The sequence below is a fragment of the Cryptotermes secundus genome, unplaced genomic scaffold (assembly GCF_002891405.2).
Source record: "Cryptotermes secundus unplaced genomic scaffold, Csec_1.0 scaffold595, whole genome shotgun sequence".
Lineage (NCBI taxonomy): Eukaryota > Metazoa > Arthropoda > Insecta > Blattodea > Kalotermitidae > Cryptotermes > Cryptotermes secundus.
In genome coordinates, this window is record NW_019745088.1 from 89,325 (window position 1) to 117,189 (window position 27,865).

The following is a 27,865-nucleotide window of genomic DNA, read 5'->3' on the forward strand; positions in this document are numbered from 1 at the left end:
TGTTACAATTCATGGTAGAATTTCGTTTGTTTTCTATCCTCATGACCCAGCCCAGGCAGCCATGATGGCTGTCATTAGGCTGGTTTACGATGACGTAAATCATCATGAGGCGCCATGAGCTGCACTTCGTCGGAAGGTTTCTTACTCCATATAATATGAACTTTATTTGTAAGAAAATCAGATCTTTTACGTTGTAGTAATCTTAAATGATGGTTCGTTTGACACTCATATACTTTGTATATATTAATTCGTAATTTACAACGTTATAAATGCGAAATGACCTTGGAAGTAGCTCCTCTAGTGGGCGGAGATTACGGACTGAGACTGACACAAAGGCTGTTACGGAAGGGCTTGTGTGTGGACACATCGTATAACGAGGACTACACTTGTTTTATTACAGTTACGCTTTCATAAAGGTATTTATACAATAAGGGAATTGCATATCCAATCATAGAACTGTGTATTTTTGCTACAGTTATGTTAAAGCAGTGAGTTGAGCTTTGTGGCGGGTGTCTGCGCTGTGGATCCTCATGCCCAGGGAGGTGGCGCTCTCATGACTGGCAGCGTTCAGCGAGAAAACAGACGCGCAAACTCGTATTCTCATTGGCTGCTTTTCAAAGCCTCACTTCCCTAAATGGCACTTGGACTGAAGGTTTTATGGCGTTCGGACTTTGAGTGGCACACTGTCGAGACCCTCCTCCCCAAATCGTGCCCCCTGCCTGCCTGTCAAAACTATTGTGCCCCAACTCTATATTTTATTAGTGTCCTAAACTGAGTGAGTCGCAGGACGCATGTGGTACTGCTGTATGTGGTGATCGGATCGTGGTGTTGTATGGTGACGGTAAATGTTCATATCGGAAGGCAACAATACAACGTACTTGGTGCTTTAGTTCAGCTGGTGTCAGTGGTGCTTCTGCAGCGGTTCTAAGTGCGCGTCTGTTGTTAGTGTTGCAGCTGCTGGTATTATTATGGACGAACAGAGTCGCATGATGCACCCAGTTACCTCTCAAGTTGGAATGATGCCCCAAGGGTATGGGATGCAACCTGTGGATCCGAACCACGGGGGCCCCACAACCCCTGATCAGGAAACCAGAAAGCAAGATATTGGGGAGATCCTTCAACAGATCATGAACATCACGGATCAGTCATTGGACGAGGCCCAAGCGAGGTAAATACTATATTCACATTATCTTTACCGTTTATGTCACAAGTTTTAGCAGGATATATTCAAGTAGTTAACGTCTCTTACATTTTAAATTACGTAATTTCATGTAGGATTTTGAGTCTCTCATAGCGGTGGTTGTGAACTTCTGGGATATAACGCCGTGTAGTCCGTTAAAAATTAAACGACGTTTCGGAGGAACATGTCGTCTCCATCATAAGCTTTTTGTGTACCACCCGCTTCATGCTGGTGTCTTGCTTGATTTATTTTTCTACGCTGAAGATGGAAGCGACAAGATCCACGGAAACTTTGGTTGTTTTTCGGCGGATTACAGGTCGTTATATACCAAAAAAAACAAAATACATAATTTAAGATCAGTGTATGTCTTAATAGCGTTACCTAAATCAGTGTTAGAAGACATAAGTGCTCTTTCGGAATTCTCTTTAAATTTAATCAGGGCACACTGTTTCATAAACTTGTTACTGCTGTTGACTGGACAGGTTTAACCTCAAAATGTATTTTTCATGCGCGCGAAACTTACATATAATGTAATGTAATGCCATGGTAAATGAGCCGGATCCGCATTCCAGTGGAAGTGTCCAAGTTGGAATTTAAAAATAAGTCGAAAATAAAATAGAATTTGGGACACTTCAACGTTTCTCTGCGGGTGTGTTTAAACTAGTGTTTGTTGTTCCTTTCCATTTTGAAACGTTGTTTGAAAAAGTTTCGCAATCATTCACATTGTTGAGCAGTCTTGCCTGTTTTTAAGTAAAATATAAACGCAAACTGCCATTACACAGCAGTACTAGAATTGTGCAATAAAGAACAGTAATTTTACAGTAGTATGGACCGGCAGCAGCAACATAGTAATAATTAATTTTTTTATTATTTATGTGCTGAGCCAACAGCTACAAGGCCAATTACAGACACAGCACAGTGTAGATGAAAGTAGTTACATACTGGACAAACACAACGTAAAGTCAAAGACCAATTAAAGGTAAACATTGGAAGAAAAACATATTAATGTATACGAGGAAACAAAGTAATGATGATGATGATGCCAATAATTTCATTATCACAAATTTAAGTTGCTATTGACAATTGAGAAATGTAAAGTATAGATATTTAGAAGGAATAATTCAATTCAGTTCGTATTTATTTATGTGCAAACTTAACAGCACGGAGTCCAATTGCAAAGTTAGCAGGAGTACACAGAAATACAAAGAGCAAAATGTGACAGCAATAAATTAATAATAATAATAATTCTGTTCAGTTATTATTTGCGTGCTAACTCAGAAGCCCAAGGGCCAGTTGCAAAGTGAGCAGAGCGAAAGAAACACACACACACACACACAGTACAAAACCAGGCATTTTGTAATATCTGAGTAATGCTGGTAATAAAATAGTAATAATGACGAAAATCAAAATTGTAATTTAGGTGGTGGTGGAGGCGCTGACCACGTAGCGAACACAAAAGGGAAACTGAAGATTTCTTTCATCTAGGATGTGACGCTGTGTGGTCTGGTAGAAGGTTATCGACATTGCGGAGGGATTTGTTGGCCACACGTCGCCACTTCCAAAACGACGGCTGTCTTCATAGGCCTAGTCACAGGCGTTAGAACCTCAGAAATTCGTTGTTTCGTTTGTTACTTATTTGTCTATTTTTGGACTATTTAGCTCAGTCTGTATTCCATCGAATTTGTTCAAGTATTAAACTTATGTGTAGAGATTGATGTGTGAAATTACCCTGTTTGGCTGTTTGCAGTAACAAAATACTATCTAATTGTGTCTCTGGTCCTTGTACAGGAAACACACACTCAACTGCCATCGCATGAAGCCAGCCCTCTTCAGCGTGCTGTGTGAAATCAAGGAAAAAACAGGTAAGGCACATGACATCGGTGTAGAGCTCCACAGTTAATTTCTTAAGCTACAGCCTTTGTCTTTTTGCCTCATTTGTCCCACATCAGTAAACACAGTACGCCATAAAATAAGTGTTTGTTCAGTGATAACGTTTTTAATCTTCGACTGAATGTGACTAGGAGTCAGGAAACGTAACTCGTGAGTTAGGTAACTTGTTTCTCAGGAAATTTTCCTCCGTGGCCGTTTTTTTATTTCTGCAGAATATGTTAAGTCATTTCAATGTAATCATATTTGATAGAAATACTGAGGTTGGTGATGTAGTTGTCTGGCTACTTTTTGTGTTGTTTTACTGTATTTCTGAAATTATTCTGCATCTAATGAAACGTGGTAGAACAAACTGGCCCTGGCCTGTTTCACTACTGGGGTACTGTTGGCATTTGATTGCATATACAGTTTAAGCAAATGGCTCTCTCACCTGGGTCTTTCAAAAAATGTACGCGCGTTCTAAGGTTAGATAATATTTACCGTGGACCAAACCACATGGTTTTACTCACTATATTTTCGCTGTTCATTTGGCCAGTTTATTCATTTCAATGCACCTCGGTTTTGGCCGAAACATCGGCTATCCTGAGAGAGTTTTTTTTCGTAGTTTTCCTCAGTCCCTTCAGGTAAATGCAGTGATTATACCTCGATAAGGCTCGAACGTCTACCGGGAGCATCTTTTTTCCAATTAAAATGATACACGCCTATATTTTAGAAATAACCTCTCCAGTTGCTACGCAAACGTTAAAAGAGTTTTTCGGCCTTATCATTGTGGTAGACGGAACGGAGTTTTATGTTACGTTTTTGTCACGAAAGCAAAACGATGCTTGCCATGAAACGAAGCCGAAGTTTTGAGTAAGGAAGGAAAAGCTGCAGTGCCAGCTTCGGTCCGCTCTGGCCTCGGAGCCCGGACTCACCGTGTAGGGCTTCCGCCACCGCCTGCGTGGCGTGTTGTCCTGCCCTCACGGCTGCAACATTGGCGGTTAACACGGAGAGTGACATTTAGACCAGTCTAACTTCTGGTCATCCAACCTTCACGTCGTACAGCATAAGTTTATGCCTTAGAATTAGTTAAATTGCGTTATTGCATATTCTTGAGAATTGTTACGTAATTTATGTCAGACCAAAATTCCACATAATTATTTACACTTTTATAAGTTCTGTTGTCTCTTGTCGAATGCTGTCTGTCGAAAATAAATAGCCCAAATTGTGTTGTTCGGAAACTTTTGCAAGGACTTTTTCATTTGTGTTTGATTACACAGCTGTTTGACAATTCTCAGAAAGAACGTTAAAAAAATAAAACAAAATCAGCTGCAGTGCAATATCATTACTTACGAAAACATGTTCTAGGTTTTACAAAAGAAAATAATAACAAAATGTAAAAGGTAAAAAGGTAAAACTATCCCTGTAACAGGCCGTGCACGATCCTACGTTTTCTTAACTCTCAGCTCACAGATGGCGGTAAGGTTGTCAGCCTCACGCGCCGGACACCCNCCCCGTGGAAGATTCCTGGTACTCATTTCTGTTAGAGGTTGAGCTGACACCAGGACCACAGTGCGGCCGGAAGGATTAGGGCAACTGAAAAATCCAATGACCACATCGAGAATCGAAGACGCAGCCTTACGGCTTGTAGCATAGTGCCTCAACCAACTACACTACCGCGTGCACCCAATAACAAAATGAAGGAGAAAACAAATGTAATCGATAACAGCAGCAATCACAGAGCCATGACTGAGAATTGTATTAATAGACGACTGAAAGCCCGTTCAGGAGGAAAGTGATTAACATGAGCAGAAAATAAACCATCGAATAAGCATTTTCGAAAAGAGATTAAAGATATTCAGAAAGTATGTAAATCATTGGAACTCACAAAAATAAATCAAAACTGCCCAACGATTTCACGAAACAATTTATCATTTTTCATACTTCTGTCATAACATTAGCTACTGGCTACTGGCTGAACGACCAAGGGTCCGGAGTTCCAGTCCCGGTAGGGTCAAGAATTTTTACTTCTCATGTCGTTCAGACCTGCTCTCTGGTCCACCCATCCACCTATCCAGTGGGTACAAGGGGCTTTTTCTCCGGGGTTAAAGCGGTCGGGCGTGAAGTTGCCACTCACCTCCAACCAGTGCCGAGGTCAAGAAAATGTGAGTCTACACATCCACCCCTCCATACGCCTTCATGGCATAGTGTTTAATTAGTTACATACAGGGACAACTTTACCTTTACCTGCCATAGCATTTTAATAAAAAGAAAGAACACCGTCTGTTTTGACATTTTTCAGATCTGGGCACAAGAAAGGGCCCATTTTTATACCCCTGGCAGACTTGTATAATTCATTGACCCGTTGCTTGTAAGGTATCTGTTTTCTTGTGATTTTTTCTTTCTGTTATAAATGGTATTTATGGGAAACAGTTATAATCGTTAGAAAAATTGATATGTGGATTTTTACTGGTTTGCATGTCCCCCCCCCCGCTACAAGAATAAGAATAATTGGTTTTTGAAATGCCGCCTGTCTTCACTATGTGTGTGTATATATACTTATGTGTGTGTGTGTGTGTGTGTGTGTGCGTGTGCGCGCGCGCGCCTCGCTAGCACCTGAACAGTTGGACGGATTTTGTTCCAACTCGGTATTGAAGAGCTTGTCTATCACAGGTCGGTTTCCAGTGAACATGAACGTTCCAGTTCCAAAAACAGGGTTCCCAAAACACAAAATGTCTGTTTTCTCAAAAGGGCTCAAACGATTTTGATTAAGTTTCAGTAATTTAGATCATCTTCCTCTGTAATTCTGCATGGGTGATGTCAGAAGAGAAGGCGGTTGGCACACTACGTGCCAAAACTTGCTTTGTTGGTGAGACGAATTTTATTTTTGTTCGGTATTCAGCAACCAACAGTGGTGTGCCGAGCGAGAACCGATTAAGTTTTTAAGGTAATGTACTCAAGGTCAGCCGTATGTGAGAACGTATGTTCGGCGTGTTTGCGGCGATTTCTGCTTGTTTTGTAGCACATGTTTTCGCCCTGTGTTGGTGACTCTGCACAAACATGGGGCTTAAGTGACTGTCTCGCAGCGTTTGTTTCATCTTCGTTCCCGTTAAAAAAATATTACGTAAATGTTTGTATTGATGGAAAACCTATCGTTCTTCATCAAAAATGTTTATGTCAGAACTGTACCGGGTATTATCCCCTTTTAAGACTGCTAAATCGCTGCTGGCCCTCGCCAGCACAGTGATTCTTGATTCCGAACCCCACGGGACCCATTACCAAAGTTTACTGTCTCTCGGCTCTGGGAGCCTTAAGAATCTCAGTTCCTCTTAAAAGACTCAGTATTTTCTAAATAATATATATAACAATTCAGTCCGTACCCCAGAATAAACACATTACATGACCTATACAAAGCCCAACCGGTTACTGCTGTTCAGGAAAACAGTCGCTGTTTATTGTGAGGACCATATGAAATACGCAAAACACCGTGGGCAGAATGCAGAGTTCTAGTGTGTTAAAGCGGTTGGTACGTGCGACGCTCGCTCTAGGTAATGCTGAAGGCGGTGTGTTCGCCTCAGACCTCGGTCTCTCTCCGTTCTACATGGTATTGGAAGCCTCTTTACAGTCAAACCCACTCGCAAACGAATTTGTTTGTTCGAGAGCCCATCTCATATTTCCCTGTAACATTTCTACCCGTGCTTGTATTTTGTTTTTTAATGTAGGTAACCAACCTGGCGTGTGTGTTCAACATTTCAAAGTTCAAAAGCCGGTCTGGATGCGGTGAAAAATTCCTGCCTTTGCCGAGAATCAAACTGCGATCATCTAGTTCATAGTTAATAATGTTACTGACAGAGTTGTTCCTTTCAAGAATTACTGTTTTTTTGGACTTTGATCCATTGTCCGGTATTCTAGAAACTAGGAAACAGCGTTTCGGAAACTGTATCTGTTTGCGTCCTTAGGTAAGGGGGGGGGGAGACACCTACTCAGTTGGGTCCCTTAAAAAGAGTTAGTCAGTCACTGGACAACCCCTGTCAGATTCACACAGCTATTTAATCGCCTGAGACGAGACTCATTCGGCGGGAGATAACAAGAAAATATACAGTAAAAGTTGTGATAAAGCACGCACATGCGCGGAACTAGAAAGAAAGTGAAGTACAAATTTATGCTGAAACAGGTCCAGTTTGCGAAACGTTTTTCCTAGTTTCTAGAATATCAGACGATGGACAAATTCCAAAAAGCCAGTAATTGTGAATATACGCCATCGTCAGAACCCTTCAGAATCCACTTGTCCTTTTCCTTTATGAAAGAGTAACGAGAAATGCTGGGCCGCGCCATAGCTCAAGCGGTTAGTCGCTGGCTTCCCACCCCGGCGGCCCGGGCTCGATCCCGGGTCTGGTCAAGTGGGATTTGTGGTGGACAAATTGGGCGTGGGGCAGGTTTTCTCCGAGTACCTCGGTTTACCCTGCCAATCTTCATTCCGCCAATTGCTCCACAATCACCCTCACCTATCATCTGGGGCTGGTACAATAGGCTAGAAGTGGCCGCAGTACAAGGGACTTAGTCCCACGCCACTAGCATTAAAAAAAATGCTGCAGTAACGCGAACAGTTTGTTCGCTGTGCAATTGTTGTTGTTTCTTCTGTGCTTTATTTCGCGGCCCTGCCCGTAGCAAAAGGCCGTATTTCGTTTGTCGGTAGGACCATTGCTGAATGATGAATTGGTACCATATTTACTTAGAGGGAGTGAGGAAGCCTACGAAGAACATCGGTCAAGATAGCTGGTGTGTCGACAGAGAGTCAAACCGAACACCAAACGGAACTAGAGTGTTGCTCTATGCCAAGTGTAGACCTTCTAGAGGTTAAAGTATGGTAAAGAAAACGGGAGGGGGGGGGGATGCAACTGGATCTGTATTTTGTACGTAAAAATTCCGAACAACAGCGTTTGGCTTAATATTTACATTTCGGGTCATAAAAGACTGCCTCTAAACAAAACAAATATTTGCTTACGTAATTAGTAATTATTATAATTGTTCCTTTATCGTCATAGGCGGTGGCCTGTCTATAATTTAATGGCAGGCAGTGTTTATAATTTAGGCCATAAAAACTACGGTTTATTACAGTCACGTGCATTAACGAATCGACTATGCCGCTGACAAATTTTGGTCTTTTCGTCAGCGAGATCGTATTTTGTTGAGTAAATATTGTAAGGAAAAGGATGCAATTTTTATTTTTCGTGCCCTCAAATACATTTGATAGGTGCGTGGAACCCAGTGCAGTCAGGATCTCTCTCTCTCAGAATAAATACTAATTCTCAGGAAAGGTTTTACATGTCCGACACTAATCGGCCTGGCGCAATGCGGAGACAACCCCCCTCTACGAAATATCGCACTTAGTAAGGCCACATGTAGCCCGGGTTCGATCGCGGGTCTGGTCAAGTGGGATTTGTGGTGGACAAAGTGGCGCTGGGGCGGGTTTTCTCCGAGTACTTCGGTTTCCCCTGCCAATCTTTATTCCTCCAAGTTTTCCATCATAATCGCCCGGGGCAGGCTACAATAGGCCAATCAGTGGCCGCCGTGACGAGTGGACCCAGTTGGACTCCACCCCCCCCCCACTAAGCGAATTTAAAAGAAAAATTTAAAAAAGGCCATCTGTAGAAACATGACATTCACAAACAGAACAGAATTATGGTCAGGCTGTCGTAATAAACGTGTTGGAATTAGTGAAGTATGCTTAGTTCTCGTAAGCTGCCGGTAGTGTCTGTCTGTTTGTTTGTTTGTAGTTTATTTGTGAATAATGAATTCGGTAAGGGTATGGATGTCGGCGTTGTCTAATTTTATGGTCCGTCTACACGAGCGCACGAAGTACGTCCGTTGCGACGAACGTACATTATGACGGACGTTGCTGAGGATACCACACAGTTGCAGAACGCGGTGCGTGGTTGTTTGCAGTGGAGCCAGAAGAAAGCGTAGCATTCGCCCCTCTTGTTTATTTCTACAATGGACGTCACGACGTTCGTTACGAGGGACACATTTTGTGTGTTCGTGTGCCACTATTCAAGTATTTTCCTGGAGGGACTGCTAGAAACCACGAAGAATTTGAGTTACGATAGGCTGTGCCCCAGCGGACATTCGAACTGGACACTTCCCGAATACAAAGTAAGAGGCGCCAACCGCCTGAGCTAACTTTGGCCCGCTGCTAGTGTTTCCTTTGCACTGATCTTAATACTGCTTCCCACTTCTCCATTTTGAAAGTCTGTTTTATTTCATTGGCCAGATAAGCAGGGCTCTTTCCCGAGTTGTTCTGAAGGCGAAGGCGAAGAATACTCTCATTTTTAGCGTGCTCATGTCATTCCAACGTAACAAATCTCGTAACAGCCTAGTATCCGATGGATACCAGGGCTAAATGAGGCGGGACGTGACCCTGACCGCTCATTTCCATTTAGTGCTGAAGTTAAGAATGTATTGAACTATGCATCCATTGCCCCCATACGTCTTTATAACGTGGTGCGTAATTAAACAATGGGACAGCCATGTTGTTGTAGCAGTAACAGTCTAGACATGTGTTCAGGAGGTTGTCGGTTTGAATCTCGGCAGGCTGCTACACTCCTGACTGAGGTTCCTTTCGTTCCTCCATTCAAATTCCGGGGCAGTGCCGCAGTTAAACCACGACTGGTTCCTTCAGGATGTTTTCTGGTCCACGAGTCATCCTACCATTTTGTGTTACGTAGTGTGAGCTGCTGATAAAGAAAGGCAAAACTATCCCTTAACAGGCCATGAAGGCCAATATGGTTGTGAGACGTCGAGGCTCCCACATTTACTAGACAGTCAGCTCATAGATGGCGGTGAGGTTGTCAGCCTTACACGCTGGGCGCCCTTTGCCCCCCCAGGAAGATTCCTGGTACTCATTTCTAGAGGCTGAGTCGACCCCAGGGCGGCTCGAAGGATTAGGTCAATTGAAAAAAATCCACCCCATCGGGAATCGAACCCGCGACCTTAGGGCTTGTAGCATAGTGCCTCAACCAACTACGCTACCGCATGAGCTTCTGATAGCGTTGCTAAACAAATATTCCTCCACGCCCTCATACGTATTAATGACATAGCGTTTCAGTAACTGCCTTTTGTTTTACGTTAAGTCTTAATAACACAGATTTTGTGACGCTTCTATTCAGTGCTGAAGTTCAGTAGGTTCTCATGAGAGGGGAAACGGATTCAGCTGTCCGTCTGACGTATTTCCGATAATATGAATATCAAGTGTTTTACCGACTAAATGTAAGTAAAGTTGAATTATACAGTGATCATGGTACGAATATTTATGCCAGCACCTGTTATGTATTCATTAATCTCTGGAAATGTACATTTTTCGTTACTTTACTTATCAGAAACATCGCATATCTCACCCAGAATGAAATTCAAGGTTGCAGTTGCGGAGTACATGAGCGTACCGTAAAGGCGCTTCCACATTACTCGTGCTCGTACTCATGTCACTCGCTATGTTCGCGAGTAATGTGGACGATATGACAAGTCACGAGACAAGCAAATTTTTAATTTAAAAACTATAGACAATAAATTAAAATACGACTACAGCCTATACACACTACGAGTAAATATACGGACCCTCACGCGCCGAAGCCTGGCAAGCAACTGAAGTAGTGTGGACGAAGATTTACGGGCACAAGTAAAAGCCAGACGAGTCTCCCGACGAGCACCAGCCTGGCGAGCACGAGCACGAAAAATGTGGACGCGCCTTAATACAGTCAGTTATCTCTCATCTAATTAAGCAACACACCATGAAAACGTACTGGGGAATAGAAGCGTCTCTCCATTATTTTTTATCTCGGCACTAGATGGAGGTGAGTTGTCAGCTTCCCGCCTCGGCCGATTTACCCCTTTGGATAGGAGACTGGGTGGGCCCCAGAACCGATCTAGACGCTGTAGAGAGGACAAAGATCATTTTAGGTTTTTAAAACTCTGTGTTCGAAACGGGATCTGTTACTTTCTAACGGGCCAAACTCATTGGGAACCTTTCCTCCCTTAAATCTTGGAAACAGATCCATTTTCCAAACAGTGTGTTCGAAAAATCTCAAGGCGGTGGACATTGTCCAAAGCGAGTCATGTTTATTGTTACACACTGCTGTCAGAATCACTTTCACATCGCGTATTATTTTGTTTCATGTACACATGATTGAAACGGTGTCTGTAATAATTTTCTTCAAATTTTACCCTCATATTTATATCTGTTGGTTGTGGAGAAGGGAAAACTGCCTTCAAATCACGGAAGTGAAATTATCTGTGGTATTATCGAATATTAATTCGATAAATTGCGGATAAGGGGACTCGTTGCTAACCTGACAACATTTCTCTGCCCACGTATAGCCAGTTTTTGTTTTTGTGCTGTTGGCCCAACTGTTTTCACCGTATGAAACGGATGTAATAAGTTACCTATAACTTTTGAAACTTTTTAAAAGATTTATATGATAAGATTGACAGACAAGCTGTGGAAGGAAAACAAATCGAGGCTCTGTTGGAGCCCAAAACTTTGGGATTGACATATTGTGCAGCTGGCTGACGGTAAACAATGCTTCTGCTGTGATATTGAACACTTTTCAATTCGGTTTTATATACGAAACTGACAGACTGGAAATCGCAGCGCGATGCAAAATGTAACGTGTAAACTTGCTATTCTCCTGTGTTAATAAAAATTTGATAAGGATATGACCCGTCGCGTAGTTGTAGTTTTGTTTCTGCATATTGATATTGGTTTCCTCGTGTGTCGTGCACAAATATGCGAACAGAGGACATGCACGAGCCCGGCGGAAAGGCGGAATGCATCAAAATCCATTGTTATCTACCCCAGGTTCATGCGTAGCAATGCATCTGTGCAAATGCTAAAAATACAGAAATTTAAGAATAAAAGTTGGTCGAATATGAGGTTCTGGCATCCATGTCTGTGTTTTGGTATGTAGCGCGGTGTAGCCGGGCTTCGAAGGACGTACTGCCTCCATCGTCATGGTTGAAGAGTAAGCCAGGCAGGTAGCCAGTATACCTATGCCTCGAATTGACAACCGTATGTATGGTTACATCTCAGAAGACAGCTTTCTTGAAGACTGAATCAGAATAGACCTATAAAAATATAGCTTCCCTGTCGCTGTTCTGTCAGGTTTCCTGTACATTTAAAGAATCATTGAAAGCCATGAACACAGTGGACCAAATGGATATTTTTTAAAACTTATTAAATCTCTGTTGGGGTGGGGTGGGGGGTGTTCATATAGTAACCACGGTGCCTAAAATGGTTAATAACGGTTCGGTCTTCGCATTTCTGTGTTCGTCAGTTACGACACTAGTGTTATCTTATCGTTATGGGAGTGGGGGAAAAATGGTTTCATCTCTTATCGCTTACGTGTAAAATCCTGTTGACGGGAATTAAATAAGTTAGATCATCAAAACTAATAGAAATGCCTAGATAATACATAGAGGCCCTGTGCTACGCGTTTTATAATGCTACCAGTGATTTGCTGTGACAACGAAATGCGACATAATTTAGATAAATTTGACATTTATTATTCTTTTATTCTGACATGTGAATTATGTTACAAAATACCAGTTTATATGAAGCGTATTGTCGTTCAAGCATCGCATTTACGAAACCCGTGTAAATTTATGAGCAGTTCACACATTGCTTCACTGTATCCGAATTCCTCTGATACCGCGCTCTATCGAAGCTCTCCTGATCAGTGAGTGTCCTGTTATGTTGGAATCCGCGTCCATAAATACCGTTAATTGTATTCATGGATGGTATTAGCGGTGTCTGAAGAGAATTGAACGAAGTTTTGATCTAGTTCAGCAAAATTGAGACTGACACAGTAATAGTGAAGCCAGTTGTATCTGCCGATATATAGATACCTACAATTGTGGCCTTATAGGTTTCCATTTTTTGACAGGTTAAACATATTAAAGGTAAAAAAATTAAAGCTGTACCTGTAAAACGCCGTGGAAGCCCATAGGGTTGTGAGACGTCGAGGCTGCCACATTTTCTCTAGACAGTCGGCTCAGAGATGGCGGTGAGGTTGTCAGCCTTAAACGTATGCAGGCTTTAAATGCCTGAATGGGCCGGTCACGGTAGCCGAGCGATCTAAGGCGTGCACTGTCTTCGCTCGCTCGGAAGCCGGGATCGTGGGTTCGAATCCCACTTAGGGCATGGATGTTTGTGTGCGTTTTTCTGTGTTTGTGTACAGGTAGAGGCCTTGCGACGAGCTGATCACCCGCCCAAGGAGTCCTACCGAATGTGTATGATCTAGAAAAACCGAAGTGAACGGAGAAGTTCATGGAGGTAGGCCTAGGCCCACTGGGGCTGTAGTGCCAAGGGGAAAAAAATACTTTGAATGAAATCTCGTGTTAATTAAATAGTACTATTCAAGACCCTGTACATTTATAGGATTTGTGTCTGCAGAAATCGGGCTTTTTTAAATGCTCGGGGCGTAATACTGGGCGCTCACCTCCATTTAGTGCCGAAGTCAAGGATACCTAGAGCTATACCTCCACATCCCCATATATGTATAGTCATGTGATGGTGCCTTTAAACACAGGGACAAGCATACATACTGACCCTTCTAACGTTAGGTCTATACGCTTACTATTCGAATGAACTCGCATGTAGGTACGTTCTTGAATCCGAGGTTCTCATTGCTCTGTGCGCTTCAGAGAGGGCCCGACGCACCTGAGGAACACTTCTCAGAGCTCAGCTTGACGCGCGTTTCTGCTGATAATGTTTTATCGACACTAAAGACTCAGGCGATATGTTCCCCTGAAACGTCGGTGCTTTGTCTGAACTCCACGATGATACAACCCAAAAGTATTTGTTGAGGCACTATGCTACAATCCCGAAGGTCGCGGGTTTAATTCCCTATGTAACTGGATTTTTCAATTAACCTAATTCTTCCAGCCGCACTATGGCCCTGTGGTCGACTCAGCCTCTAACAGAAATGAGTACCAGGAATCTTCCTGGGAGTAAAGGGCGGCCGGCGCGTAAGGCTGACAACGTCACAGCCATCAGTGGGTTGACTGTGTAGAAAATGTGGCAGCCTCGACGTCTCACAACCCTGTGGGCTTCCACGGCCTGTTACAGGGATAGCTGTACGCTGTACCTTACCGTTACCTTTTTAAGTACACTTGTATTTTGTTTTGTTTTCCTCTCCAGCAGAGATCTCCCGTTGAAGTTGCATTGTGCCTGACGCCGGTAGGTCTGGTCCCATCTCCAATAGCTGCTGTATCTCTAAGATTAGTACGCCAAAACTCGATTCATGTTATTAAGTACAGCCAATTTAGAGTTGCCTCTTGAAGAAAACAACGCCGATTTATGGAATTACCGCGATTGCACAAAAGAGAGGCGTAGAATACTGAACGTCTCGTTCGGGTAGGTAGTAATGATGTTCCATATTCCGGAGTTCATGGGTTCAGATCTGGGCCGGGAGGTCGGCTATCCATGCTGAGTTCTTCAGTCATTTTCCATGGTCTCCAAGCAACAGTTCTGACACGTATGTTCCCTTTGGTGTAATTATCTATAAAAGGCGTAAGATTTACAGGAAACAAGTTGGGTTGGTTAGAGGATATTTGTTAAATTTTCCTTACAACTTTTGTCCGAAACTTTTTTCGCTCCGATAAATACGTATTTGACGAGTTACGCTTGAGATGGGTGTCGAAACGTAGGTAGTTTCCAAGTAGAAGGTAAATTGTCCCTTTACTTAACTAAGAACGCGCCATGACATGAAGGCGTACGCGGGAACTGATGTATAGGTCCACGTTTTCTTGATAGTTGGAGGTGAGTGGTCACGTTTACTCCCCGGCCGCTTTACCACTGGGGAAAGAGCCCCCAGTACCCATTTGATCGGAGACTGGATGGGCCCCAGGCCCGGTCTGAACGACGTAGAGAAAAGAAAATTCTTGACCCTACTGGGACTCGAACTTCGACCAGTCCGTAACCAGTCGCTGTACCGACTACGCTATCCGTGCTCCTAGTTAGTTAGTTATTAGAGAGGGTGGGTTTCCCCATGCACTTAGACCTGTAGTGGTCCACTGTGCTTCCCTCTATGATTTGTATCAGTCTCTATATCCTGCCGGTATTGGTGCTTACCATCAGTCCCGCCCAGCCAGCGATACCGGCTCTACTGGCTGAGAAGTATCTATAATGCTTCCCCCCTCTACCGGAGGTATTAGTGACTGCTGTTGGGCGGCAAACGTCCGCAATTTTGGCTCAGTGACCTCCTTTGGAGGTATGAGGTTCTTTTACGTGCCGTAAAGCTACGACACGGGACCCACGGCTTAAAGTCCCTCCCGGAGGACTTGTTCCCTAAGTTTTTCCGCCCTTAAAAATTTGACGACCTCCGCCGGGTATTTGAACCCGCGTACTACGAGTCATGAGGTGGGAACGTTACCTCTAGACTACGGAGGCCGCTTCCCTGCTCCTCAGTGTTCATATAACCTCCGTTACTGCCATCCGGTTTAAGCGTGATTGTATTGGAACTCCCCAATATTTAATTTTGTGGTCTTTGCATGGAGGAACTGAGTAAAACCAGAACTGTCAGTCGTGTTATCTGGCGTCCTGACCTAAATCCGAACAGAGCGTTACTGCTGAGCCAACCCACGACGATGTGGGCGCCATGCCGTGGTTGTAAATGAAAAATTGGGAGGGGTATCTGAGGAAGCGACTGTGGCCTGGTTTTAAGTTACTGTTCCGTCATTTGCGTAAAGGAAATGACAAGAACGTCCGGTGTCGCGAATACGCGGCTGGGTGGGGCCCATAATCTGACATGGACGTGTTTTCATATGAAATACAATAAATCTTTCTGCCTGCTAATTAGAAATTCCAATGTATGTTGCATTTCAGTTGTAATGCCTCCAGTTACAGCATTGTCTGTCTACACTGATTCTTGTCGACGGTTAATGTTCTTCTTTTTATTCCTTGGGTTTATTCCTGAGTTCAGAGTCGTAAATTTTAATTAAAACGGCGTCTTCAGCCCTGCAGTTGCACCGTCTTTGCTTATTATCAGACAGTATTTCAACATTAAGCCGACCCAATGTTTTAATCGTCACAGAAAGAAGCTCGCTCTATATAGGAACAGCTTATGGCCAGAATTTTTCTATTTGATACAGAGATGTCGTTAGCGTATAATATTTACTGCCCCATTTGTGTGTCCATTTGCAGCTACCAGCTATTGTTAGCGACTGTCATTTTTTTTCCTCTCCCAGTAACGGCCATATTAGTTATATGACTGCAAATGTGGCGCTGTTAAAGTTAGTGATTTTAACAATGCGGTATGTTTTAAGATACATAAATTGTGATATTTCGGCTACATTTTTCCATTTTGTTCAAACGCCTAACTACATTTCATAAAATTAAAATTAAGAATTTTCACTTCCGTTGGATCTTTTGCGTATTGATAATTGTTATAAACAGCTTATAAACAGTGGAATCCTTTTTTATGTATTATTATTAATTGGACTTCTGATATCTGATTAATTTAAATGGCGCGACCTTATGTTTGCATACAGATTTGCACCTGAAAATGCAAGAGTTCGTATAACGAAAACGCGGCTGACGATAACACCCTGTATATGTTTCTGTGTAATGTGGTTCTTGAAAATAATTGCAGGCTCTTGATATCATACAGGTATAATTGTGTGTAAGGAAGTGCTTTCAGATTTAATTAGAGTCTACAATGTTTATTCCAAACAAAGAGTAGTGTGTTCAGGAATGTGACACCGTATAGTCCGGTAGAAGAAAGCGAACTTTCTGCCAGACTTCTCGACGTCAGATCCAAGAATACTAGTACTGTTTATAGTCATTGCTGATAGAACCCCAAATCCATCGTAAATTTCAGTTTTTACGTGTTTTTTTAGTGAGTTATGTTTTAAAAGGTTTTGTCTTCACCTAAAATTGGAATACTGTTTTCTCAGTGCGAGTCAGAAGAATATTTATGGTCTGCAGACAACATAACAGTAATATTGAATGTATAAGGGGTGGGCCTCTTTGGCCCTTGCACCACATTGATCTATTGTGCCTTGACAGTAATATTAGTATTTGTAAGTTTGTTCTAAATACTTTGTTTCTGTGTGTTGTCACATGTATTAGTGACTGTAGACGGGGTTTGGATTGGTTAGATTTATTGACCACTCACTGATCGTAACTACAAGTAGCTGTAACATTATTGATGATTTCCACACTACAAATGACACAACACTAAGTCTTCTCTGTCTGCTCTCACTAGTCTTTACTTGGTAACGGCTCTTCACAGTGGCTGTTCCTCTGCCATGTCTTCACTAGACGTTTTCTGGTAACGAATCTAAGCAATGGAGGTTCTTCCGCTTCCGTTACCCGCTGGTTAGCACTCCGCAGCTGAACCCTCAACTGTCAACTGTAGCGGCACCTCTTCTCCGCCTCCCATACAGAACTCCTCTCAACTGCTTGTACCGTCGATTGTCGTCAAGATAACTCCTCGGCACGGACACCACGGAAAACACTTCTGTTTTCAAGAATACATGTTTATTGGTCCATTACCTAGCAGTTGATATAAGCGAACAACATAGAAAACGCCTGTTGCGACACCGCTTCCATTGTTGCGTGCGCGTATTTGGGGCTTCGCGTAGAAATGGGTCTATATGTCACAGTATTCTGTGCCTGTGTTGGGTATCATAAAATTTAAGGCAGTACGCATAGACCTCATCAACAGAATATACATATTATTTTTTAGTGCAAAACATATTTTTTAAATGTGAAATGTCGGTTTAAAATGTTCTACCCCGTGACGATCCAAGACCGTGCACACACTAGAAGACAGGAAGCAGACCTACTGTCCGATTATTCAGTTGTGGCTCCTGCGCAGCTCTTGAGCGGAGGTGTGGCAAGAGCGGTGGGAACTTCGTTTCATCTGCCTGTAGAGTGCAGTGCTAAGGAGGAGGGTGACGCAGGAAAGCAAAGCAAAGCAAAGCAAAGCAACTCCTGTGCCATTAACCGACAAGCCTTTTAAAACCTAACATGTCTGTGGACTCGTAATAACCTCTTTGCGTGTTTAGGTGAAATCGGCCACGCGTAAATAACAGGGCTGTACATGTGGAAAAAAAATAGTAATTTCTTTCTTCGTAATTCTGTGGTGAGTTTCAGCAAGTGTGCGGCCCAGAAACGTAGAAAGTCATGTGTCTGCATTGCTTACTGTTCTTGTAATCAAGACGAATGGATCTGCTGACTGAATGATATTTCTGTGAATGTAGTTTGGATGCAAAGGACTTTGTATTTTGAACTGTACCAAATGTTTCCAGTGTGATGTTGATTGTATTTAGCTTCTAGCTGAAATCCTTCCCTTGGCAAGCTGAATGGCCTTTGTGCTCGTGGCTGCATATAATACATTCATGTCTGTATGCCATTTCAGTCAGTGAGGTTAATTGCGTTTCGACATTCATGCCTTCAGATGCGAGACATGTATATGTATAAAAAAAGAGGTCAGCCAGAGCAGATGTCTCCGAGTTTCTAGTTGCACTGCCACGTTTTAAAAATTCTACCCATTTCCTTTCACGTGCATTTATTCGGCTAGAAGAGAAGAGAAAACGTACACCTGATCTGCGTGTTCGTTTGTTGTAGATACAGATCTGCTCTTTTAAACAAGATCTAAATGTTTGTGACGATGGTACATTAATACAAGTATTATTTTTCTGGACATTATGCATCGCTACTCACTTCATCACATTGCGCAGTGTCACGCCTTGTGAACTGTCTTTTTGAGTACTGATCATACCGAATAATGAAATTCTGTATTTGAGCTTAATTTTTTGTGTTTTTACTTTACAACCCGTCAGTCTCCTATACTATACAGGGTGTCCCAGGAGGAAACTTCAGTATTCTGCGAGGTCATGGTATCGGCCCGTCTAAGAAAGAAAGTATATGTGTACATGTGTCCTATTCCGAACGGTTTCCGAGATAGAGCCATTTCACTGTACTGTTCCAAAATTGTTTATAAGAGATATTAGGTACTGTTTTCATTGCCGGTATTTATTGTTCAAGTGACAAAGTTGGTACAGTTTATCTAGTATAAGTAAAAAGTAAAAGTAAAGCTATCCCTGTAACAGGCCGTGAAGGCCCATCTGGTTGTGAGACGTTGAGGGTCCCACATTATCTAGAGAGTCGGCTCAAAGATGGCGGTAAGGTTGTCAGCCTTACCCGCCGGCCGCGCTTTACTCCCCAGGAAAATTATTTAATTAATACAGTTTATCTAGTATAATACTTTATCGAAAATTCCACCGTCAACATCAATGCACTTTGCAACTCGTGTGAGAACATGGCGTGTTGCTCGTCTGTACAGTGAAATAGACCTATCTCGGAAACCGTTCGGAATAGGACACACGAACATATACACTTCTTTGCTTAGAGTGACCGATACTATGGCCTCACAGAAAACTGACCTTTCTCCTGGGACATACTGTACGTCGTCGAATGGTAGGATGATGGGTAAATTATGAACTGAAAAAGATATGGAACAGCGCGGTCGTGGCCTAATCGCGGTAACTAACCCCACATTTGCTTAGACTGGCTGAGGCTACCACGAACATCACACGGTGTCCAGGCGAGATTTGAACTTACACCTCCCAAATGCAATTCTAATAACTCAGAGTCGGTACAGCGACTAAGATATGGGTTGGAAGGTGTAGAAATGGCGTGTTCGATTCCTGGTAGGGGTGAGAGCGTTGGCTCTGGAGTCCACTCAGCCTCGTATAGAATGGGTGCCGGGGGATGTTACCTCGGTTAAAGCGGCTGGGGTGTGAAGCTGACTACGCACATAGTGCCGAGGTGAAGAATGGTTTAACTATACCTCCACTCCCCCCATATGCATCATGGCGTGGCGCTTAATTGATTACGGCAAGGGATAACTGCACTGGCTACCACACGACTGCTCGGTTTGAGCATGTGCTTATTCTTGGGCCGACGTTGCACGGTGAACGCTGTGCATTGACTTGTACAGGTTATATACAGTACGTGTCGCGTTTCGGCGCCTTTGCGTCTCAACAGAGTGCTGGCTGAAGCGAGTCTGCGCGCGCGAAACAAGCGAAGACCTCCCGAACACATACGAGTGTGCATAAAATTTGATACCGGGAAGCTGAACACAAATTTGTCTACATTTCATAATTTTGGTTCAGATCGACCTAAAACACTGACCCCCTGAAGCTTGAATTTATCATAAATATTCCTTACAAATTCAGCTCCTACCTCAAAGGGAGCACTGCGTCTCCATTGCAAACACATAGTTATTAATGCAAGTCGCGTGAAATAATCGCTCTGTATTGTAGGAGTCTTCCCAAAACACATAAATGCATTCTGTGGGCCAAGTGCAGGAATTAAGTGGTACATATAGTAACCACCGTCCTTGAAATTGTTAAACGGCGGTCTTTGTAATGGAGACGCGATGTAAAGATTACAGTCTTTTTGGATGTGACGCTGCGTATTGTGGTACTTAGCCGACGTTTCGGAGGAACGTAATACCTCAACCATAAGGGTCGAATAATAGACCAGACAAGGACCAAAAATTGAGGACATGCTTTTGTTGCGTACTGATTGCTTGCCTCGCTTACTCTAGTACCCCGAATATGGTGGTAGTACGTGCCTCCGAAACGTCGGTAAAGTCACATCCTAGAAGGCAGTACATTATCACCGCCAGGAGAGCCTTAAACCCACACGAAAGTTTAGCATCAGGGCGTTAGTCACTCGTTGCTGAAAATTGTGATGGTTTATGGCGTGGGTTCCTGTGGACGCTCTGCGCGCCTGTGGACCTTCAGGTCGAGGCGGGCTTGGAACGGCGCACCGAGAATATCTGTGCACGCTCCCTGCTATTTATATGGCTGTCTCGACTCGTGTAGGAAGCGAGGAATGCCATTTCAGAATAAAATAAGAAATATGCAACCTTCCGTCTGCTCTTCCCTCTTTCTCTGTTCCCTGTCTCAGCTGTCTTTTGAAGTCATGCGTAAATGAAAATTACAAAATTTGTGTAGTTTTGTAAAGGAATATGCAGCTGGTACAGAAAGAGACGATTGGTCTTCTCTAAGAAGTGTTTTGCAGTAAGCATGAATGTGGCTCGCTCCACGAATACTGTGCTAGTGTTTGCCCATAGATATCCGAGGTTCTCTCAGCGTTAGTCCGTGTAATACCCCCATAACCCCATAACAGAGTGTGTCCATGTTCATGAAACTGAATTGTATTGTGACATGTAGGCCCATTTTTAGGCAACGCCCGAAATACGCGAACGCAACAGTAGAAAATGTATTGTAAACAGCGTTTTCTGTGTGGTCCATCCCATGCCCATTGCTAGGCATCAGGTCGCTAAACACATTCTCGCTGCAACGAATACGCAGGCAACAATCGGACAACTTCCGTTGCTATGCAGCGCGCTATAACTACAGTAGAGGAAGAGGTGCTTTCTATGTGGTTCGCATATATCCATTGCTGGGCAATGGATGTGTTTTATGTGGGTTCGTCCCGAAACTATATAAGTAGTCCAGTCTTAAATCAGAAGTCAGTCGTAGAACGAGAGCGAGAATGGAGCGAGTCCTCGGCAGTCAATGAAGAAGGGTTCGGCTGAAGATTGGTTGTGAGTTATTGTAATTGATTGTGACTAAGAGAGATAATACGATCCAGAACCCGTTATTATTAGTCACGGAACCATAAACTCGTGACAGTATTTAAAAGGAAACCCGGGATAGCGGTCGTGCTATGGGTTGGACTACCGAGTAATTAGGTTTGATTCCTGGCAGGGGCAAGAGATTTTACTCCTTTCCATATTGTCCACACCGGCTCTGTGGCCCACCTAGCCTCCTACACGGTGGATTCCAAAAGCTCTTTCCCCGAGGTAATATCGGCCGGAGCGTGAACCTGATCACTTACCTCTAATGTGAGATTAAGTATACATATGCCTCAACTCCCTTACACTTAACTACACTTAGGGATAGGATAACTTGTTCTACGTATAGTATGTTTCCAAGGTAATGTATCAATTTTCTTGTAAATTGCCACGACGATGTGAAACGTTTGAAAGGTTGTTTGTTTCTCTGATCTTCTGAAACAGGAAATGAATACAGGCCAGACCTCCCAGTGGTTCCAACCGAGGTATCTCATTTGCAATATACAAGTATATGGGGTTAATAAGGTAAAAAGGTAAAGCTGTCCCTGCAACAGACCGTGGAGGCCCATAGGGTTGTGAGACGTCGAGACTCTCACATCTTGTAGACAGTCGGCTCACAGATGGCGGTGAGGATGTCAGCCTTAGCGCCGGTCGACCTTTACCCGCAGGAAGAATCCTGGTACTCATTTCTGTTAGAGGCTGAGTTGACCCCAGGACCATAGTGCGGTTGGAAGGATTAGGTCAATTGAAAAATCCCTTGACCTGATCGGCAGTCGAACCCTCACCCTTCCGGCTTGTAGCGCAGTGCATCAAGAATTACTCTACCTCATGTACTCGTAGAAGGGGCTAGTTTCTTTCGTAAAACACTCTCGGATATTGAAACGCAAATAGACCACTGTATATAGGCCAGACGTGCCCAAGCTGTGGCACGAGACCCGCATGCAGCTCAGCTCTGTCGGTATAAGTGACGGCTGGACGGCCGGGGTTCGATTCCCGGAAGAGGTAAGGGATTTTTCTCTACTCCACATCGTCTAGCCCGGTTTTCTCTACTCCACATCGTCTAGCCCGGTTTTCTCTACTCCACATCGTCTAGCCCGGCTTTGAGGTCTGTCCAGCCTCCTATCCAATGGGCATCTATGACATTTTCCCGTAGGTTAAAGCGTCAGAGGCCTGAAGCTGACGACTCACATCCATTTAATGCCGAATAGTGGAGTTATACCTCTGCTTCCTCATACGTCTTCATGTCTACTTGCCTTTGTGTGATTCGCGGAAGGAATGTATCTGACTCCAGAACTTACAAAAATTGTTGTATGTGACTTCAATGTTCAGTAAGCCTGGGCACCCCTGATATAGGTCGTGGACACAACATGTCTTCCCGTCGCAGATCAGAATTCCGTATCAGTAGCATTTCCAGTAAAGTAACGCATTTGTAATTGAAGAAATGTGAAGATAATCCAAGCCCTTATCAGAGAGAAGTGTTGTGAAGTGTCGCCTGTTACTTATCGCGTTGTTTGGTACTGACATACATAAAACAGTTGTTGCAGTTTGTGTGACACATAAGTAACGTTATATGAAATTACGAGTGATTTTGAGTAACTGCAATTAGGCCTGTCATTTAGAAAGGCAATTTACTATCTTAATTGGTGTGAGTCGCAGTTTCTCATTCCACTGGCTTGTCATATGTATTTAATGGCATGCGTTTGATACCATAAATACTAATAAATCTTCTCAGATAACACACAGAAAATCCGTGCTTCTGTAAAACGGAGTTACTGTACTATGGGACACTATGCTACAAGGCGGAAGGTCGCGGGTTCGATTCCCGATAAGGTCATTTGATTTTTTCAATTGACATAATCCTTCCATCTGCACTGTGGCCCTTGGGTCGACTCAGCCTCAAACAAAGTACCAGGAATCTTCGTGGGGGTAAAGGGCAGCCAGCCGGGGCGTAAGGCTGACAGCCTCACTGCCATCTGTGAGCCGATTGTCTAGAAAATGTGGGAGCCTCGACGTCGCACAACCCTATGGGCCTCCACAGCCTGTTACAGGGGTAGCTTTACCTTATCTTACTGTGATGTGCGCTCTCTAGGTCAGAAGTGTTGGCATTTTATTGTGCACTAGAGAAATGTCCTCGTTCTTCGATCGGAGGGTTCTTAAAATAAACCGCTCTGAAATATCAAAATTGCTTGTTTATTGTGAATATCTTATGAATGTATGTTCCTGTCGTCTAGTTTGCTATAATTTACTATCGTAGCGCCGCACGGTGATAGCTGTATGAATAAGTCAGTTGCTAGGCAACGAAAAACCGGTGTCTGTAGTTTGCTTTTTCACTGTTACAACTAGTTAACGATTGTAGCCAGACTAGAGTCGGAGAAAACGAAGGAATACCGTGCAAGACAGGCATATGTAATATACCTGGGGGAAGTATTCCGACCTCATTTAAAAGCTGATAGTTATTCATTTCCACACTGTTTCTCGGGAATATAAACACTGAGGCCTGACCTCCAGGTTGGGGGAATCTCGACTCTGAGACAGTAAAATATGGTCATGAGTCCAGCGGGACACGGACCCGAGAATAACTGCGTTGGCGAGGGCCAGCAGAAATTGTAAACCATAGACCCGCCCTCTCATTAGAGAAAGCACCCAACATCAACAAACCTACCACTCTCTGACTAATAGAAATCTGGTCTTGGTTCCCAGATAGTGCTTGACAGCAAGACAGACTGACCGACTGGCCGTCGGTCGTAACATAATTTTGACTATGACTTCAGTCTTAAGATGGTTAATATGGAAGTAATCTGCCTGTACTGAACTCAGCATGTAAATATATGGTGCTATGGAAACAGTGATGTGTTCATGTACACACGTGCGCAAGCTATTACGAGAGCTATTAGCAATAGTAGTGCTCATAAAGTAGTGTAAATGCGGGCGTTTGTGTGCTGTTAGCAGGGTCTTTGTATCGCTTTATGGTCGCTTTCCGTGATTCCAGTACATTAGAGTCACACTGTGGCTGACACAGGGAGCTTCTCTGTTCCGTCCGTCTGCCTCTCTGACTCCTGCACAAACCCTCTCTTGTAAGAGGAGTTTCCCAAATTTCAATGAAACTTTGTGTTTCTTAGATGTAACAGTTTGTGTAAGATCTTGACAAAAAGAGGGAACTCTCTGGTCCTCAAGTTTGGGAGTTGGCGTTTTATCTTGTAGACCACACTAAGCAGAGCTTCAACTTTCGGACTTTCTTACGACGTATTCCAAGATGGCGTTTATGAAATTCCGGTGATGTGTTTAACTGTTTAAAATCTACAAAGAGATATGTCGCGTAGATAATTGTCTTCTCTTTCAGGTATGAATTTGTTTGGTATTAAGTCTGATGACTAAAGGAAGCATTTCTTGGTCGTCCCTCAACATTTAATCCATAAAGCTTAGAAGTGCCAAGTGTCGCAAATTTCGACGTTTACAAGAAGTGCTATATATGATAGCGTGTCCCATATGTTGGGAATTTATCTGAAATGAAGCCGAGAATATTTGGAGGGGATTTCTTCCGTGTAGTTAAAGTACTTGCGGAGTTCTTACGTATGTATATAGTTTAACCATGATTGAATAACAGGCCCGACGATTAGGTGCTCTATCGGCATAAACTGGCGGGTTGGCAGTGCTCTAATTAATGCAGACACTTCAGAGATGAGCGCACGGTGGTAAATATGTATACCACATGCTTTAAAATTAGAATAGCTGTTTGCTTTGCCCTAATTTTGATCTTTATAATGGAGACACTTTGTGTTTTAATCGAATAATTAACTGCATTTTTAATATTGCTTTAATCCTCATGCTCCCAACAGTTGAAACTGTTTCTGCGTTTCGACAATCAGATCTGCCGATATGCACAATGTGTCAAGTTTTGCCCGCAGAATTGCTCGATGTTTATGGTCCGCTAATGAGTCATCATTTAAAGCTAAGACCGCAATTTAATATACCACTGTTTACTGCAACTAAACTGAGTTACTCGTGTATTTGGTTCTTGTTTCCTTTCCCCTTCGTTTCAGAGGCTTGGAAACCGTCACAGCCGTGGGCTACGTGCATTAACATGTGTGAGGCGAGTTCTGAGACAGTAGGCCCGCGGCGTAGTTCTCTCTCCCAGGATGCATGCACATGTCTAAAGGATTTGTTGCGATTTGTGGAGAACTGCTGTTGACTTGCGCTGGATATTCTGCGTTCTTTTCTTCCAGAGTTTTATATATGAAAGGGGGGGGGGCTTAGGAACGCTACGTCACACAGTTTTGAGTCCGCCGACAAGACGCCATGCAGTCCGCATAGAGGAATGAACTGGGAATCACCGTGGTACATTAACTGAGGACCTAACAGGCAAACTGCTGTCCGTTTTACCTGGACTGAGCAGTTCTCAGAAGAATGCGAAGTCGACTAATTGAGGTAAAGATTATGGGGTGTGTATGGGTTACAGTAGGGCGTTAGTTACACTGCGTCACCCTTCCCCCTTCTCTCCAGCGAAATCAGTGCTGTGCTGTTATGCTGCCCGCGCTACTTCTCGTATGCAACGTGGTGGCCTTTACATGGGACAAGATTTTTGTAGAGCTGTAGATCTGTATTCAGACGTTGACGCGGGCGAGAGTTTTTCGTGGTTCTTCACAGCTTCTCCAAACAGATGTGTCTATGGCTCTACAGCCCTTTGTTGTTTTTAATTCGCTTAGTGGGGGGTGGAGTCCTACTGGGCCCACTCGGCACGGCGGCTGCTGATTGGCCTATTGTAGCCTGTTCCGGGTGATTATGATGATGGAGAATTTGATGGAATGAAGATGGCAGGGGGAACCGAGGGACTCGGAGAAAACCGGCCCCAGCGCCACTTTGTCTACCACAAATCCCACTTGACCAGACCCGGGATCGAACCCGGGTCGCCGCGGTGGGAAGCCAGTGACTAACAGCTTGAGCTATGGCGCGGCCTGACAGCCCTTTGTTGGATCTTGGCTGCTTTTTCAATTTCTTGATCTTTTTTATATAGTCGGTAGGACTCCTTGGATGAGGGATCAGCCCATCGCAACCGCTACCTGCACACGGGACATCACAGACAGTAAACGCACACAAACATCCATATCTACAAGGTAAAGCTATCCCTGTAACAGGCCCATAGGGTTGTGATATTATCTAGACAATCAGCTCACAGATTGCGGTGAGGCTGTCAGCCTTACGCGTCGGCCTCCATTTACCCCCATGAAGATTCCTGGTACTCATTTCTGTTAGAGGCTAAGCGNAAGCTATCCCTGTAACAGGCCCATAGGGTTGTGATATTATCTAGACAATCGGGTGCGGCTGGAAGGATTAGGTCAATCGAAAAAAATCTATTGCCCTCACCGAGAATCGAACCCACGACCTTCCAGCTGGTTCTCAACCAACTACGATACCGCGTGCAGATATGTGTATCTTCCTTTACCTCTTAATGATAACTTTGGTATTATATAATTATTATTTAAATGATATAAACGCCTCGTTTTTGTGTTCTGTGCTTATGTGTGTGTTTTTTGAACGTACTTGCTTTGGTCTGATAGGGCAGAACGTTAGTAAACAAATATGAGTGGATTCCGTGAACCGGGACAGTCCTCCAGTTACTTGGCGTTGTCTAAGCTGGGACCGCATGATCGGCGGTGTTCCCGGCGGGACTGCACGTTTTTCTTCTTACCGCTCCGTTCACTGGTATCGAGTGGGCACCGGGGCCTTTCTTCACGGGTGTAAACGGCCAGGACGTGAATCTGTAGCATCCCTTGGTGCTTAATTATGCACAGGGACAGATTGTTATAATAATATTTTTATTGTTAATTTCGACCAGTTCACTTAGGACCAGTTCAAGTACACTCTGCATGTCGTGATACATTAAATGTATGGAGGCGCACGCATAGCGTGGCCAAATCGACGTCTAGGTATAAGGATAATATTAATATGTATATATGTATGCACATGAAGATTCATTCTGTGTGAGATCTGTATTTCTCACGGCGGTGGTCATGACGGTTTTTGAGGTCTGACACCGTATATTCTTGTAGATTCTTATTGATGTATTCGATCTCCGTCTTCAGGATAGAAGCGTTTCTGAAATGCCAGTAAATGTGTGCCAGACTACACAGAATCACATGCAGAGCTCTCTTTCTAACTTTGCGACATGTGC

General features: G+C 43.6%; 1 protein-coding gene across 7 annotated transcripts in view; it reads left to right on the forward strand.

Moving 5' to 3' along the window:
• Window positions 1-320: 320 nt before the first annotated feature.
• Window positions 321-27,865, forward strand: part of LOC111874916 (homeobox protein extradenticle) — a 592,846-nt gene continuing 565,301 nt past the window's right edge. For 2 of the 7 annotated variants that reach the window (XM_023870788.2, XM_033755653.1), the window contains exons 1-2: window positions 429-1,168; window positions 2,969-3,042. In XM_023870788.2, the coding sequence (XP_023726556.1) occupies window positions 969-1,168; window positions 2,969-3,042 (274 nt within the window). In that variant the 5' untranslated portion in view covers window positions 429-968. The other 5 variants (XM_023870785.2, XM_023870786.2, XM_023870787.2 and 2 more) reach the window with 5 other exon arrangements.